The following is an 18543-nucleotide window of genomic DNA, read 5'->3' as shown; positions in this document are numbered from 1 at the left end:
GTTTTGTTTTGTAAACCTTGTCTTCCATTCTTGTATTCTCTGCTGTTAATATTTTATATTATTCTCTTTCTTCTCTTAGCATACTAATTTTACTTGTTTAAAAAACCTTATGGGGTTCATCTGGAGTTTTCAGTTTTCATTTACAACTTATAAATTCACTTGCAAATAACACTATACCATTTCATGTGTAGTGCAAGTATCTTTTAACAGAATAATTTCAATCCCTCCCTCTTATCCCTTATAACATTATTGCCATTTATATCACTTGCCAAAATATTGTTAATATTATTATTTTGAATATAGTATTATTTCTTTTTTTAAAATTTTTTTATTTATGATAGTCACAGAGAGAGAGAGAGAGAGAGGCAGAGACACAGGCAGAGGGAGAAGCAGGCTCCATGCACCGGGAGCCCAACGTGGGATTCAATCCCGGGTCTCCAGGATCGCGCCCTGGGCCAAAGGCAGGCGCCAAACTGCTGCGCCACCCGGGGATCCCGAATATAGTATTATTTCTAAAACAGATTAAGAGTAAGAAAAAAATATTTACCTTAATTTATTCTTTCTATAACATTCTTCATTTATGTAGTTCTGTTTCTGACCTAAATTATTTTCCTTCTCTCTATAGACCTTCTTTTAACAGTTTTTTCTAAGGTAGATCTTTGGTATGGTAAAAATTCCCTCAATTTTTGTTTGAGAAAGTCTTTATTTACTTCTTCACTACTAAAAGGAAATTTCACTGGATTCAGAATTCTACGTTGGGTTTTTATTTTATTTTTTCTCTCAACACTGTACCTATTTCACACACTCTATTCTTGTTTGCTTGGTTTCTGTTAAGTTCAACGTAATTCTTATCATTGTGCTTGTATGGGTAAGGAGGATTTATTTCTCTGGTGTTTTAAAAAAAGATTTTCTCTTTGTTTTTGATACTGCAGTTTGAGTATTATATGTATAAATGTAGATTTTTAAAATATTTATCCTTCTTACTAATCTCTGAGCTTCCTGAATCTTTTGCTCAGTGTCTCTCATTAATTCAAGAAAATTATCAGTCATTGATACTTTAAATGTTTCTTCTATTCTGTTCCCTCATTCCTTTTATTTTGGTATTCCCATTACATTTATGTGACACCTTTTGCAACCGTTGCAAAATTCTTAATATACAGCTCTCAGGTTTGTTGGTTTTTTTTTCAATGTTTTTTTTCACTTTTTTTTTTCCATTTTGGGAAGGTTCTATTGAAAGTCTTCAAATGTTGACATTCTCTGGTCTACTAATGAGCCCATCAAGAGGTTCATTTTGTTTGAGTGTTTCTGATTTCTAAGATTTACTTTGCTTCTTAAAATTTTCATCTCTCTTTCACTTTAGTGTCCTTTTATTTTGTTCTGATCTTTGATATCAATTTCTGGTGTCTGAAGTGGGCAGAATCATCTAGGGTCAAATTTACTTAGGTTGTGGTTGATATTCTTGAAGCAGTCTGCTCATACAGCCACGCTGCACTGAGCAAAATAACTAGAAAGAAGAACTCACTACAAAAGGATGAATTAGAAATAGTACACTTGGGGAGGGGGCAAGATGGTGGAAGAGTAGGGTCCCCAAGTCACCTGGCCCCATCAAATTACCAAGATAACTTTCAAATCATCCTGAAAACCTATGGATTCGGTCTGAGATTTAAAGAGAGAACAGCTGGAATGCTACAGTGAGAAACGTTTGAGCTTCTATCAAGGTAGGAAGATGGGGGAAAAAATAAAGAAATAAAAAAGCATCCAAGGGGAAGGAGCTGGGCTAAGGTCCCACCGCGAGTGCCCCCAGGACAGGAAAGCCCAGGCCCTGAGAAGCAGGAGCTTCACCAATCTTCCCAGACAGAAAGGCGCTTGCAGGGAGTTGGAGCAGGATCCCAGGAGGGGCAGGGATGCCCTCAGACTCCCAGGGGCACTAACAGAGGAACTGCGCCCCGGGGGAGAGCCCACCACACCGGCAGCCGAGCTCCCTAAAGAGCTGAAGTGCATGCCAGAAAGGGGCAAGGGAACAAGCAGCTCTATTGCGGCTCGGCAGTGGTTCCCTGCGAAGGGGGCTGCGGCCCCAGGTGCGTGACTCCAGCAGCGCAGGACCCAGAGCCCAGGATACCGGGGAAAACACCCCAGGATCCAGCACTCCCCCTGGGACAGGCAGAGGCCGGGAGGACATAGGACAGCGAGGACACTCCTGCTGCAGGGTGGCCCTGAACTGTGCAGATCGGCGGCCCACACCTCCGCCCCCGCCCCAGGAGCATCCAGGCCATTGCAGACCGGGAGCTGTGGTAGTTACAATGGGAGCTGACTCTGGGGCTGGAGAGCTGGCCACTGCCATTGTTGTTGTTCCTCCTGGGACCTCACAGGATAAACAACTCCCACTGAGCCCTGAAACAGGCAGGGGGCTGAGCAGGTCCCCCAGGTGCACACACCTGAGAATCAGCACAGCAGGCCACTCACCCAGAAGAACAGCTAGAAGGACGGGGGAAAAGCAAGTTACTGACCAAACAGCACTGGAAAGTTCCAGGGGAAGTCGAGGGATTTACAGTATATAGAGTCAAAGAAAACCACCCCTTGTTTTTTGTTTTCTGTTTGCTTCCCCCTCTTTTTTTCTTTTTCCCTTCTTCTCCTTTTTTATTTATTTTTCTTTTTTTCTTTTTTCTCCTCTGTCTTTTACTCCTTTTTCCAGTACAACTTATTTTTGGCCACTCTGCACTGAGCAAAATGACTAGAAGGAAAAACTCACCTCTAAAGAACCAGAAACAGTCCTCTCTCCCACAGAGTTACAGAATTTGGATTACAATTCAATGTCAGAAAGTCAATTCAGAAGCACAATTATAAAGATACTGGTGGCTCTAGAAAAAAGCATAAATCGGAGAAGGACAAACAGTATATGTTCTCATTCATTTGGCGAATATAAATAGTAGTGAAAGGGAATATAAGGGAAGGGAGAAGAAATATGTGGGAAATATCAGAAAGGGAGACAGAACATAAAGACTCCTAAGTCTGGGAAACGAACTAGGGGTGGTGGAAGGGGAGGAGGGCGGGGGGTGGGGGTGAATGGGTGACGGGCACTGAGGGGGACACTTGACGGGATGAGCACTGGGTGTTATTCTGTATGTTGGTAAATTGAACACCAATAAAAAATTAATTTATTAAAAAAAGCATTCAAGAGACTTCACGATTGCAGAATTTAGAACTAATCAGGCTGAAATTAAAAATCAATTAAATGAGATGCAATCCAAACTTGAGGTCCTAATCATGAGCGTTAATGAGGGAGAAGAACAAGTGAGTGACATAGAAGATAAGTGAATGCCAAGGAGAGAAACTGAGGAAAAAAGAGAAAAACAATTAAAAGAATATGATGATAGGTTAAGGAAAATAAATGACAGCCTCAGAAGGAAAAATTTATGTTTAACTGGAGTTCTGGGGGCGCCGAAAGGAACAGAGGTCCAGAATATGTATTTGAACAAATCATAGCTGAGAACTTTCCTAACTTGGGAAGACAAACAGGCATTCAGATCCAGGAGACAAAGAGATCCCCCCCCAAAATCAATAAAAACTGTTCAGTCAACCAACATTTAATAGTGAAACTTGCAAATTCCAAAGATAAAGAGAAAATCTTTACAGCAGCAAGAGACAAGAAATCTAATATTTATAGGGAGAAGTATTAGGGTAACAGCAGACATCTCCACAGAGACCTGGCAGGCCAGAAAGGGCTGGCAGGATATATTCAGGGTCCTAAATGAGAACAACAGCAGCTAAGAATACTTTATCCAGCAAGGCTATAATTCAGAATGGAAGGAGAGATAAAGAGCTTCCAAGATAGGCAGAAACTGAAAGAATATGTGGCCACCAAGCCAGCTCTGCAAGAAATGATAAGGGGGATTCTGTAGTAGAAAGAGGATGTCCAGGGGAATAATCCACAAAAACAGGGACTGAATAGGTATCATGATTACACTAAATTCGTATCTTTCAATAGTAACTGTGAACATGAATGGGCTTAATGACCCCATCAAAAGGTGCAGAGTATCAGACTGGATAAAAAAGTAAGACCCATCCATTTACTGTCTACAAGAGACACATTTTAGACATAGGGACACATCCAGGCTGAAAATAAAAGGTTGAAGAACCATTTACCATTCAAGTGGTCCTCAGAAGAAAGCAGGGGTAGCCATCCTTATATCAGATAAACTAAAATTTATACCAAAGACCGTAGTAAGAGATGAAGAGGGAGGGACACTATATCATACTTAGAGGATCTATCCAACAGGAGAACCTAATAATCATCAATATTTACGCCCAGAATGTGGAAGCTGCCAAGTATATCAATCAATTAATAACCAAAGTTAAGGCATATTTAGATAATAATACACTTCTACTTGATGACTCGAATGTAACACTTTCTACAATCGATAGGTCTTCTAAGCACAACATGTCCAAAGAAACAAGAGTTTTAAATGATACACTGGACCAGATGGATTTCACAGATATTTACAGAACTTTACATCCAAAGCAACTGAATACACATTCTTCTCAAGTGCACATGGAACTTTCTCCAGAATAGACCACATACTGGGTCACAAATCAGGTCTTAACTGATACCAAAAGATTGCAATCATCCTCTGCATATTTTCAGACCATAATACTTTGAAGTTAGAACTAAACCACAAGAAGAAGTTTGGAAGGATTTCAAACACGTGGAGGTTATGTACCATCCTGCTAAAAGATGAAAGGGTCAACCAGGAAATTAGAGAAGAATTAAAAAGATTCATGGAAACTAGAGAGAATGAAGATACAATCATTCAAAATCTTTGGGATGCAGAAAAAGCAGTCCTGAGGGAGAAACAGTACACTCTGGGCAGCCGCAGTGGCTCAGCTTTTTAGCACAACATTCAGCCCTGGTTGTGACCATGGGGTCCCAGGATCCAGTCCCACATCGGGGTACCTGCATGTAGCCTGCTTGTTCCTCTGCCTGTGTCTCTGCCTCTCTGTCACTCTGTTGCTCTCTCTCTCTCTCTCTCTCTCTCTCTCTCTCTATCTCTCTCTGGCTTTCATAAATAAATAAATAAATAAATAAATAAATAAATAAATAAATATTAAAAAAAAGAAAGAAACAGTCCTCTCTGCCACACAGTTACAGAATTTGCACTACAATTCGATATTAGGAAACAAATTCAAAAGCACAATTATAAAGATACTGGTGGCTCTGGAAAAAGATAAAGGATTCAAGGCACTTTATGACTGCAGGATTTAGATCTAATCAAGCCAAAATTAAAAATCAAATAAATGGATGCAACAGACTGAAGGACCTAATGATGAGGGTTAATGATGTTCAAGAAAGAGTGTGTGACATAGAAGACAAGTTGATGGCAAGGAAGGATACTGAGGAAAAAAGAGAAAAACAATTAAAAGACCATGACAAAAGGTTAAGAGAATATAATGACAGCCTCAGAAGGAAAAATCTATGTTTAATTGGGGTTCCAGAGGGCGCTGAGAAGGAGAGGGCCAAAAAGCATATTTGAACAAATCATACCTGAGAACTTTGATAAAATGGGGAGGGAAACAGGCATTCAGATCCAGGAGATAGAGAGATCCCCCCCTAAAATTAAAAAAAAAAAACTTTCAACACCTCGACATTTAATAGTTCAGATTGCAAATTCCAAAGATAAAGAGAAGATACTTAAAGCAGCAAGAGACAAGAAAGCCCTCACTTTTATGGGCAGGAGTATTAGGGTAACAGCAGACCTCTACACAGAGACCGGGCAGGCCAGGAAGGGCTGGCAGGATATATTCAGGGTCCTAAATAAGAAGAATATGCAACCAAGAATACTTTTTCCAGGAAGGCTCTCATTCAAAATGGAAGGAGAGATAAAGAGCTTCCAAGACAGGTAGGAACTGAAAGAATATGTGACCTCCAAACCACCTCTGCAAGAAATTTTAAGGGGGACTCTTAAAATTCCCCTTTAAGAAGAAGGTCAGTGGAACAATCCACAAAAACAAGGACTGAATAGATATCATGATGACACTAAACTCATATCTGTCAATAGTAACTCTAAACATGAACGGGCTTAATGACCCCATCAAAAGGAGCAGGGTGTCAGACTGTATAAAAAAGCAGGACCCATCTATTTGCTGTCTACAAGAGACTCATTTTAGACAGAAGGACACCTACAACCTGAAAATAAAAGGTTGGAGAATCATTTACCACTCAAATGGTCCTCAAAAGAAAGCAGGGGTAGCCATCCTTATATCAGATAAACTAAAATTTACCCCGAAGACTGTAGTGAGAGATGAAGAGGGACACTATATCATACTTCAAGGATCTATCCAACAAGAGCACTTAACAATCCTCAATATATATGCCCCGAATGTGGGAGCTGCCAAATATATCAGTCAATTAATAACCAAAGTGAAGACATACTTAGATAATAATACACTTATACTTGATGACTTCAATCTAGAGCTTTCTACACTCGATAGGTATTCTAAACACAACATCTCCAAAGAAACGAAGGCTTTAAATGATACACTGAACCAGATGGATTTCACAGATATCGACAGAACTTTACATCCAAACTCAACTGAATACACATTCTTCTCAAGTGCACATGGAACTTTCTTCAAATACCACATACTGGGTCACAAATTGGGTCTGAACTCATACCAAATGATTGGGATCATCCCCTGCATATTCTTATACCGTAATGCCTTGAAATTAGAACTAAATCACGAAAAGAAGTTTGGAAGGACTTCAAACACATGGAGGTTAAGGGCCATCCTGCTAAAAGATGAAAGGGTCAACCAGGAAATTAAGGAAGAATTAAAAAGATTCATGGAAACTAATGAGAATGAAGATACAACCATTCAAAATCTTTGGGATGCAGCAAAAGCAGTCCTGAGGGGGAAATACATCGCAATACAAGCATCCATTCAAAAACTGAAAAGAACTCAAATACAAAAGCTAACCTTACACCTAAAAGAGCTAGAGAAAAAAGAGCAAATACATCTTACACCCAGCAGAAGAGGAGAGTTAATGAAGATTCAAGCAAAATCAATGAAATCGAGACCAGAAGAACTGTGGAACCGATCAACAGAACCAGGAGTTGGTTCTTGGAAGAATTAATGAGATAGATAAACCATTAGCCAGCCTTATTTAAAAGAAGAGAGAGAAGACTCAAATTAATAAAATCATGAATGAGAAAGGAGAGATCACTACCAACACCAAGGAAATACGAACGATTTTAAAAACATATTATGAACAGCTATACGCCAATAAATTAGGCAATCAAGAAGAAATGGACGCATTTCTGGAAAGCCACAAACTACCAAAACTGGAACAGGAAGAAATAGAAAACCTGAACAGGCCAATAACCAAGGAGGAAATTGAAGCAGTCATCAAAAACCTCCCAAGACACAAAAGTCCAGGGCCAGATGCCTTCCCAGGGGAATTCTATCAAACGTTTAAAGAAGAAACCATACCTGTTCTACTAAAGCTGTTTGGAAAGATAGAAAGAGCTGGAGTACTTCCAAATTTGTTCTATGAGGCCAGAATCAACTTTATCCAAAACCAGATAAAGACTCCACCAAAAAGGAGAATTATAGACCAATATCCCTGATCAACATGGATGCAAAAATTCTCAACAAGATACTGACCAATAGGATCGAACAATACATTAAGAAAATTATTCAACATGAACAAGTAGGATTTATACCCGGGACACAGGGCTGGTTCAATACTTGTAAAACAATCAATGTGATTCATCGTAACAGCAAGAGAAAAACCAAGAACCATATGATTCTCTCCTTAGATGCAGAGAAAGCATTTGACAAAATACAGCATCCATTCCTGATCAAAACTCTTCAGAGTGTACGGATAGAGGGAACATTCCTCAACATCTCAAAAGCCATCTACGAAAAGCCCACAGTAAATATCATTCTTATTGGGGAAGCACTGGGAGCCTTTCCCCTAAGATCAGGAACAAGACAGGGATATCCACTCTCACCACTGCTACTCAACATAGTACTGGAAGTCCTAGCCTCAGCAATCAGACAACAAAAAGACATTAAAGGCATTCAGATTGGCAAAGAAGTCAAACTCTCCCTCTTCGCCGATGACATGATACTGTACATAAAAAACCCAAAAGCCGCCACCCCAAGATTGCTAGAACTCACACAGCAATTTGGCAGCCTGGCAGGATACAAAATCAATGCCTAAAAGTCAGTGGCATTTCTATACACTAACAATGAAACTGAAAAAATAGAAATTAAGGAGTCAATCCTATTCACAATTGCATCCAAAACCAAAAGATACCTAGGAATAAAACTAAACAAAGGGATAAAGGATCTATACCCTAAAAACTATAGAACACTTCTGAAAGAAATTGAGGAAGACACAAAGAGATGGAAAAATATTCCATGCTCATGGGAAGCAGAATTAATATTGTGAAGATGTCAATGTTACCCAGGGCAATTTACACCTTTAATGCAATCCCTATCAAAATACCATGGACTTTCTTCAGAGAGTTAGAACAAATTATTTTAAGACTTGTGTGGAATCAGAAAAGACCCCGAATAGCCAGGGGAATTTTAAAAAAGAAAACCATAGCTGGGGGCATCACAATGCCAGATTTCTGGTTGTACTACAAAGTTGTGGTCATCAAGACAGTGTGGCACTGACACAAAAACAGACACATAGATCAATGGAACAGAATCGAGAATCCAGAAGTGGACCCTCAACTTTATGGTCAACTAATATTCGATAAAGGAGGAAAGACTATCCACTGGAAGAAAGTTTCCAGTAAATGGTGCTTGGAAAATTGGACATCCACATGCAGAAGAATGAAACTAGACCACTCTCTTTCACCATACACAAAGATAAACTCAAAATGGATGAAAGATCTAAGTGTGAGACAAAATTCCATCAAAATCCTAGAGGAGAACACAGGCAACACCCCTTTTGAACTTGGCCACAGAAACTTCTTGCAAGATACATCCACGAAGGCAAAAGAAACAAAAGCAAAAATGAACTATTGGGACTTCATCAAGATAAGAAGCTTTTGCACAGCAAAGGATACAGTCAACAAAACTAAAAGACAACCTACAGAATCGGAGAAGATATTTGCAAATGATATGTCAGATAAAGGGCTAGTTTCCAAGATCTATAAAGAACTTGTTATGCTCAACAGCAAAGAAACAAACAATCCAATCATGAAATGGGCAAAAGACATGAACAGAAATCTCACAGAGGGAGACATAGACATGCCCAACATGCACATGAGAAAATGCTCTGCATCACTGGCCATCAGGGAAATACAAATCAAAACCAGAATGAGATACCACCTCACACCAGTGAGAATGGGAAAAATTAAGAAGGCAGGAAACCACATTTGTTGGGGAGGATGCGGAGCAAAGGGAACCCTCTTACACTGTTGATGGGAATGTGAACTGGTGCAGCCACTCTGGAAAACTGTGTGGAGGTTCCTCAAGAAGTTCTAAATAGACCTGCCTTACGACCCAGCAATTGCACTGTTGGGGATTTACCCCAAAGATACAGATGCAATGAAACGCCGGGACACCTGCATCCCGATGTTTCTAGCAGCAATGTCCACAATAGCCAAACTGTGGAAGGAGCCTCGGTGTTCATCGAAAGATGAATGGATAAAACAGATGTGTTTTATGTGTGCAATGGAATATTGCTCAGCCATTAGAAATGACAAATACCCACCATTTGCTTCAACGTGGATGGAACTGGAGGGTATTATGCTGAGTGAATTAAGTCAATTGGAGAAGGACAAACAGTATATGTTCTCATTCATTTGGGGTATATAAATAATAGTGAAAGAGAATATAAGTGAAGGGAGAAGAAATGTGTGGGACATATCAGAAAGGGAGACAGAACATAAAGACTCCTAACTCTGGGAAACGAACTAGGGGTGATGTAAGGGGAGGTTGGGGGATGGGGGTCAATGGGTGATGGGCACTGAGGTGGGCACTTGACGGGATGAGCACTGGGTGTTATTCTGTATGTTGGAAAATTGAACACCAATAAAAAATAAATTTATTATTAAAAAAAGAAATTAATGAGAATGAAGATACAACCGTTTAAAAACCTTGGGATACAGCAAATGCAGTCGCAAGAGGCAAATACATTGCAATACAAGCATTCCCCCCCAAAATTGGAGAAAACTCAAATACACAAGCTAACCTTGCACCTAAAGGAACTGGAGAAAGAAAAGCAAATAAAACCTACACCAAACAGAAATATAGACCAAAGGAACTGTAGAACAGCTCAACAAAACCATGAGTTCGTTCTTTGAAATAATTAAGATATATAAACCATTAGCAAGCCTTATTAAAAGCAAAAGAGAAAGAACTCTAATAATAAAATCAAGAATGAAAAAAGAGTGATCACAACCAATACCAAGAAAATACAAATGATTTTAAAAACATATTATGAGGGATCCCTGGGTGGCGCAGCGGTTTGGCGCCTGCCTTTGGCCCAGGGCGCGATCCTGGAGACCCGGCATCGAATCCCACATCGGGCTCCCTGCATGGAGCCTGCTTCTCCCTCTGCCTGTGTCTCTGCCTCTCTCTCTCTCTGTGTGACTATCATAAATGAATAATAAATAAAAATTTAAAAAAAATAAAAAAAATAAAAACATATTATGAGCAGCTCTACATGAATAAATTATGCAATCTAGAAGAAATGGATGCATTTCTGGAAAAACACAAACTACCAAAACTGGAACAGGAGGAAATAGAAAACCTGAGCAAGACAATAACCAATGAGGAATTTGAAGCAATCATCAAAAACCTCCTGAGACACAAAATTCCAGGGCCACATGGCTTTCCAGGGGAATTCTGTCAAATGTTTAAAGAAGAAACAATACCTATTCTATTAAACCTGTTCTGAAAGATATAAAGGGATGGAATACTTCCAAACTGGTTCTATGAGGCCAGCATCACCTTACTTCCAAAACCAGACAAAGACCCCACCAAAAAGCATTATAAACCAATATCCCTGTTGAACACAGATGCAAACATTCTCGACAAAATACTAGCCCATAGGATCCAACAATACATTTAGAAGATTACTCACGATGACCAAGTGGGATTTATCCCTGAGATACAGGGATGGTTCAACACTCATAAAACAATAAACATGATAGATCATATCAACAAGAGACAAAACAAGAACCATAAGATCCTCTCAATTGATGCAGAGAAAGCAATTGACAAATACAGCATCCATTCCTGAACAAAACTCTTCAGAGGGTAGGGATAGAGGGAAAATTCCTCACCATCTTCAAAGCCATCTAAGAATAGCTCACAGCAAATAACATTCTCAATGGGGAAACACTGGGAGCCTTTCCCCTAAGATAGGGAACATGAGAGGGATGTCCAATCTCACCACTGCTGTTCAACAGAGTACTAGAAGTCCTTGCCTCAGTGATCAGGAAACAAAAGAAATAAAAGGCATTCAAATTGGCAAAGAAGTCAAACTCTCCCTCTTCGCAGATGACATGATACTGTACGTAGAAAACCCAAAAGAGTCCACCCCAAGATTGCTAGTACTCATACAGCAATTTGGCAGTGTGGCAGGATACAAATTCAATGCCCAGAAACCAGGGGGCCTTTCTATACACTAACAATGAAACTGAATAAAGGGAAATTAAGGAGTCAATCCCCTTCACAGTTACACCCAAAAGCCTAAGATACGTAGGAATAAACCTAACCAGAGAGGTAAAAATCTATACCCTAAAAACCACAGAACACTTCTGAAAGAAATTGAGGAAGACACAAAGAGATGGAAAAATATTCCATGCTCATGGATTGGAAAAATTAATATAGTGAAAATGTCTATGCTACCTAGGGCAATGTACATATTCAATGCAATCCCTATCAAAATACTATGGACTTTCTTCAGAGAGTTGGAAGAAATTATTTTATGATTTGTGTGGAATCAGAAAATACCCTGAATAGCCAAGGGAATATTGAAAAAGAGAACCAGAGCTGGGGGCATCTCAATGCCAGATTTCAAGTTGTACTACAAAGTGGTCATCATCAAGGCAGTATGGTACTGGCACAAAAACAGACACATAGATCAATGTAACAGAATAGAGAACCCAGAAATGGGCCCTCAACTCTATGGACAACTAATATTTGACAAAGCAGGAAAGACTATCCACTGGAAAAAGGACAGTATCTTCAATAAATGGTGCTGGGAAAATTGGACATCCACATGCAGAAGAATGATACTAGACCATTCTCTTACACCATACACAAAGATAAACTCAAAATGGATGAAAAATCTAAATGGGAGACAAGATTCCATCAAAATCCTAGAGGAGAACACGGGCAACACCTTTTTTGAACCACAGCAACATCTTGCAATATACATCTATGAAGGCAAGACAAACAAAAGCAAAATGAATTATTGGGACTTCATCAAGATAAAAAGCTTCTGCACAGCAAAAGAAACAGTCAACAAAAGTAAAAGACAACCTACAGAATGGGAGAAGATATTTGCAAATGATGTATCAGATAAAGGGCTAGTAATCAAGATCTATAAAGAACTTATCAAACTCAACATCAAAGAAACAAACCATCCAATCATGACATGGGCCAAAGACAGGAACAGAAATTTCACCAAGGAAGACATAGACATGGCCAACAAGCAAAGGAGAAAATGCTCTGCATCTCTTGCCATCAGAGAAATACAAATCAAAACCACAATGAGATACCACCCCCATTTGTGATAATGGTGAACATTAACAAGAGAGGAAAGAACAAATGTTGGAGAGGATATGAAGAAAGGGGAACCCTCTTGCACTGTTGGTGTTAATGTACAGCCACTGGTACAGGCACTCTAGGAAACTGTGTGAAGGTTCCTCAAAGAGTTAAAAATACAACTGCCCTATGACCCAGCAATTGCACTGCTGGGGGTTTATCCCACAGATACAGGTGCAGTGAAACACTGGGCACCTGCACCCCAATGTTTATAGCAGCAATATCCACAATAGCCAAACTGTAGAATGAACCTTAGTGTCCTTCAAAAGTTGAATGGATAAAGAAGTTGTGGTCTATGTATACAATGGAATATTACTCAGCCATTAGAAATGACAAATACCCACCATTTTCTTCAATGTGGTTAGAACTGGATGGTGTTATGCTGAGTGAAGTAAGTCATTTGGAGAAACACAATCATTATATGGTTTCACTCAATCGGGAAATATAAAAAAATAGTGAAAGGGATTATAGGGGAAAGGAAAGAAAATGAGTGGGAAATATCAGAGAGGATGACAGAGCATGAGAGACTCCTAACTCTGGGAAATGAACAAGGGGTAATGGCAGGGGAGGTGGGCAGCGAGATGGAGTGACTGGGTGATGGGCAGTGAAGGGGTCACTTGACGGGATGAGCACTGGGTGTTATGTTATATGTTTGCAAATCAAACTCCAATAAAAATATACAAAAAAATTCGTCTCTCTGCCTCTATTTCCCACATATTATTTTTTCTCAAGTATAATTATTTCGGTGTTAATATTTCCATGTGTTCTTGTATGTTTTCCACTCTCTCAGTATATTAACTACAGTTATTTTAAATTGAGGTCTGATAATTCTAAAATATGTGTTATATCTAATTCTTATTGTGATGTTTGCTTCATATCTTTAGACTGTTTTTTTTTTTTTCTTTTTCATGCCTTGCAATTTTTGCTTTAAAGCCGAAATGGTGCATTGGCTGAAGGCAACTGAGGTAAACAGGCTTTACGTAGGAGGCTTTATTTTTATCTGTCAGGGCATTAGGTTAAATTTACTGTTTGCTGTAGCTGTTGTATTAGTGATGGAGTTATCTTTGGTGTACCCTAAAGAAGCCAAATTCAATTGGGTCTGAAGACTAATTTTTTCATTTGTAATCCCGGTTCTTATAAAAAAAAAAACCTATTATGGTGGTGGGAAAATGAGTAAGAAGGAGAAACATATAATTAGATTTCAGTCTCTTAGTGAGCATGTGTCCTTGAGCTATGATCTTCACAAGTAATTTTAGCTTTTTCCCTCAAGTGAGAGAAGAAAGATAGAGGGGGATAGAGCTGAATATTTCTCTTTCCCCACAGGAAATGTTAAAGGGGCTGGAGATGTGCATCTCCCTAACCTCACATCAATGGCTACAGGGTGTTGGATTTTAATATATCCTTTCCCCCACATCAGTTAGGCTCTGGTAAAATAAATTGTTTAACTCTGGTAAAATAGTTTCCTTTGAGAGCAGGCCTTTGTTAAGAATAGAACACTCTGGGAATATTTTGAAATGGGTACTTTTCTTGCCCCCCAGCCAGAGACAAGAGGGGAAGTTTCTCAGATTTTCATCCAGAGAACCTTAAGGGGCTGCTGAAGTTTAAGACTCATGAAAGTGCAGGGACCCACTAAGAATTGGCCCCCAGTGGTTTTTATCTTTCAAGCTAGGTCCTCACTGAATCTCCAGAAATTTAAAGGTTTCTACCTGACTCCAGCTGTGGCTTCTGCTCCCTATAAGCTCTGATTCTCTGTATCTGCCTATCTCTGATTGATTTAAACGAATTGTTGCTCTTGCTTTGAGGAAGAGTGACAACTTCAAACCTCTTTACATGTCCAATCAGAAACCAGAAGTCTTCTAAGTTCTCTTACTTTAAGAAGTAAGTCTACCATAATCAGTCCTTTTTTGTCTTCTTATAACATAATATTCATAAATTTCTTGCCATTATTTATTGGCCGTTGCTTAACATTCCTATTTTATAAGACACTTCACACTTGAGTTTGTAATAATTTTAAAGATACCATAACTTATTTTATATGCTTAAAACTGATTAATTTAATTAATATTTAAAACATCATATTAAGATACCTCAGAATTTGACTGTTCCGTTATTTTAATCCTAGGGTTTAGTGAGGGAATGAAAATCTCAAGGAAAGGAGTAATTGAAGTTTTCTCTCAGATTTCTGCTTAGGAGAAAAGTAGGTTTAAAAAAAATAAGAGGGACTTCTAGGTGGCTCAGCACTTGGGCATCTGTCTTTGGCTCAGGGAGTGATCCCACCCAGAATGCCTGGATGGAGTCCCACATCAGGCTCTCTGCATGGAACCTGCTTCTCCCTCTGCCTATGTCTCTGCCTCTCTCTGTCTCTCATGAATAAATAAATAAAATCTTTAAAAAAAGAAAAAATAGGGTTTTAGTCAAGTAATGTATATAAGACACAATTTCCTGCAGAAAGACTTCTGAGTTATTGCAGTTCCTAAAAACAACAACAAAAAAATCATCTACACCTGAATTTGTACACATTCCTGAAGTTTGATTACTGAGTATCAGTAATTCTTCTAATTCATACAGTACTTACTATATGCAAGTCACTAATAGCTTTTCTTTTATTATTTTTAACTCTCATAATAACCTTACTTAATAGGTATATTTTTGTTCCTACTTTGTAGTTGTGGACACTGAGACTTCAAAAATTTAGGTGCATTCTCCAAGGTCAACAGTTATATGGAATTCAAACGATGTGGATTTCAAACTCAAGTTTATGTGACTACAGACATCTTTCTTAATTACTCTGTTACATAGACTCCTATGGATCTTTAATTTGCTACATGCCCTCTCAATCTGTCTTTACTCTATGAACTTTACACTTTCAGATGAATCCCTTTCAATCTATCCTTCTGATTTCAAACTATTAAAGCTATGGAAGAAAAATACATTATCCCTATAGCCCAAGTTATCCAGTGGGTCTTGTGTGGTATTTTTCTCAACACACCAATTTTTGAAAGGACAGCATACATACTATTGGTCAGTAAGTGGTTCTGCTGCAGTGGATTGAGGGCAGGAGCACCCCCAAAGCTTGGCTGGTTAGCCAGGGATGTATGAGCAAGTCCATGTTGGGGTCCAGGAGCAGCAAGAGAAGATTGCATCTTATCCTTATCCCAGGAGGATTCACTTCCACCTGAAAAACATTTGTATGAACAGATTGCAATTTGGCAACTTTCTATGAGAAGACTTTTCGAAAATTCCTTTTTAGGGTTGAAATTATTAATCTTACTTCTTAGAAAATTATTATTAAACATAGGTAACTCAATTTTATAATCATTCCAAAAACTTTCAATAGCCTTGTACTTAAGCTGCTTCTGAGAAGAATAAACAACTCTCAATAATGATATAGTTACAGGTAGTCTAAATAAGTCAGGAGTCATAATGGATAGCTTTTGAAAGTTTGTGGTAGGCCATTAACTAACCATTACTGTCTCCCATTTTGATGCTTTAACATACATATGCTAGGTTTTAATGAAGAACAGTTTTCTTTACTCAAAAAGAGCACACATAAGAACATAATAATATGGAAAAATACGGGATAAGAAAGGAAATGATCAGCTATTTTGTTCTCAGATCCAGTCCTGCAAAGGATAAGCTCTTCATACATAGCAGGATTTTGTACAAAATAGGATAAAACATAAAGCCATGGCCCCCAATTTGAAATTCTACTTTATTTTGATCTTCCATACTAGAGAATGACGTAAAGAGTGTATAGGTGCAGACTACTATATTACCATAATGATCTACGATGACAGCTATTTCATCTAGGACTTAGAATACTGTGAAGACAGAACCACTGCTTAAAACCATACACAAAACAACCACAGAATTATCTCTAGGACATCCTTTTAAGGAGAATGTTTCAAAAAAGAAGGGTAAGGGATTGATTTCCAATCACTGCAATAGCAAACAATCTGGCTTTAGAAAAGAAAATGGGCTTTCCAACTAGGGCCTGCCAGAATGGCTCCTGCAAAGAAGGGTGGCAAGAAGAAGAAGGGCCGTTCTGCCATCAAGGAGGTAGTGACCATAGAATACACCATCAACATTAACAAATGTATCCATGGAGTAGATTTCACGAAGTGTGATCCTCGGGCACTCAAAGAGATCCGGAAATTTGCCACGATGGAGATGGGAACTCCAGATGTGCGCATTAATGCCAGGCTCAACAAAGCTGTCTGGACCAAAGGAATAAGGAATGTTCCATACTGTATCCATGTGCAGTTGTCCAGAAAACGTTAACGAGGATGAAGATTCACCAAACAAGCTCTACATGCTGGTTACCTACATACCTGTCACCACTTTCAAAAATCTACAGACCGTTAATGTGGATGAGAACTAATCGCTGATTGTCAAATAAAGGTATAAAACTGCCAAAAAAAAAAAAAGAAAAAAGAAAAAAATGGTTAGGGATTGAGTTAAAATGGTGGAAGAGTAGGGGACCCTAAGCTTGCCTCACCCTTCAAACACAGCTAGTTAAATATCAAATCATTCTTAACAACAAAAACATCCATCTGAGGACTGAGAGAACAAAACTGGACATCTATAGGTAGAAAAATGACCATTTCATGGAAGGTAGGAGATGCAGAGAGTTGATTTTGGGGAGAAAAGAATTGCAGGTGCTACAGAAGGCACGGAGCTATGATTACAGAGAGGAGAGAAGATAGAGTGAAGAGAGAGGAGGAGAGAGAAGCAGCAGGCAGAGGATTACACAAGAAAAACTTCCCCCAAAACAATGGCTAGGAAAAGGCAAGGGTATGACAACTGCAAATTACTACAAGCAATGGAGCACAAAGTCTGAAACTTTAGAAGTCTGTGACATCGCCAGGGTCCTGCTTGGTAGGTTTAGTGATGCTGCTGTGAAGAAGGAGGGCAGACACATGGGAGTGGGAAATGTGGTCTGAGGATTCCCTGGATTATATCGAGAGAGAGAGTTTCCCTTCTTGGAGTGTATTTGGGCCAGGTGGCATGGCCTTTCTGGGGATAAAAGAACTGGTGGTGACAATGTGCTGCCCTGTTCCCTAGCATAGGAACAAAGACACTGGCTGGGGACAGCAAACTTTGGTGCCAGCTTTTTGCTATAATTTACCATAAACTCCCAACCACTGCATGCAACTGCTTTACTGGGACAAACTAGCAAATGGGGAAAGTGCAGTGACTCTGCCCTAGAGGATCACTGCAGGTCTGCACCATGTGAGTCCCTAAAATTTGGAGTTTTGAAACCCATCTGCGTGCCTGAGATAAAACACAGGAATACTATGCTGCCTGGCAGGCAGACAACTCAGACACAGAAAAGGTGAAGACAGGGATCTGATGGAAGCTGGGGACACAGGAGGGGTGCTTGTTTACTCTTCTGTGAGCGCTTCCTGATGAGTGATGGATTCAAACTCCTTACTCCGGGAAGGAGACAGAGGAGCAATGACATTCCCACCCTCTGCACTGCAGCACAGACCAACTTCAGTGAGAAACACAGCACCCTGCAATGGAGACTGCTGCTGCTTACATTAAGCTCCCCCCAACCTATATCCTACAAGTGCATGTTTACTAAGGCAAATTGGTCTGAAAATTGGCCCAGCAGACCCTTTCCCCAGAAGATCAAATCCCTCACATGCCCCAAGGCTACTGATCATAGAGTGCTACAAAGCTCCAGCTCTACAGGAAATAATATATAGCTTCCTTTTTGATCTGGATTCTTTTATTGAAGACAAA

At 39.4% G+C, this 18543-nt stretch overlaps 1 protein-coding gene and 1 pseudogene across 1 annotated transcript in view; one reads left to right on the top strand and one right to left on the bottom strand.

Moving 5' to 3' along the window:
• The window catches only part of DACH2 (dachshund family transcription factor 2), a 165333-nt gene extending 149116 nt beyond the window's left edge, over positions 1–16217 (bottom strand). The window contains exons 1-2 of the mRNA XM_038588811.1: positions 16067–16217; positions 15812–15970 (exon numbers count right to left, since the gene is read on the bottom strand). Of these exons, the coding sequence (XP_038444739.1) occupies positions 15812–15970; positions 16067–16217 (310 nt within the window). The remainder of the gene's footprint in view (positions 1–15811; positions 15971–16066) is intronic.
• Positions 16218–16788: 571 nt separating this feature from the next.
• LOC102157129 lies at positions 16789–17176 on the top strand (annotated as a pseudogene).
• Positions 17177–18543: the final 1367 nt, after the last annotated feature.

The sequence above is a fragment of the Canis lupus genome, chromosome X (genome assembly GCF_011100685.1).
Source record: "Canis lupus familiaris isolate Mischka breed German Shepherd chromosome X, alternate assembly UU_Cfam_GSD_1.0, whole genome shotgun sequence".
Taxonomy (NCBI): domain Eukaryota; kingdom Metazoa; phylum Chordata; class Mammalia; order Carnivora; family Canidae; genus Canis; species Canis lupus.
This window is presented reverse-complemented; position numbering and strand designations above follow the sequence as displayed.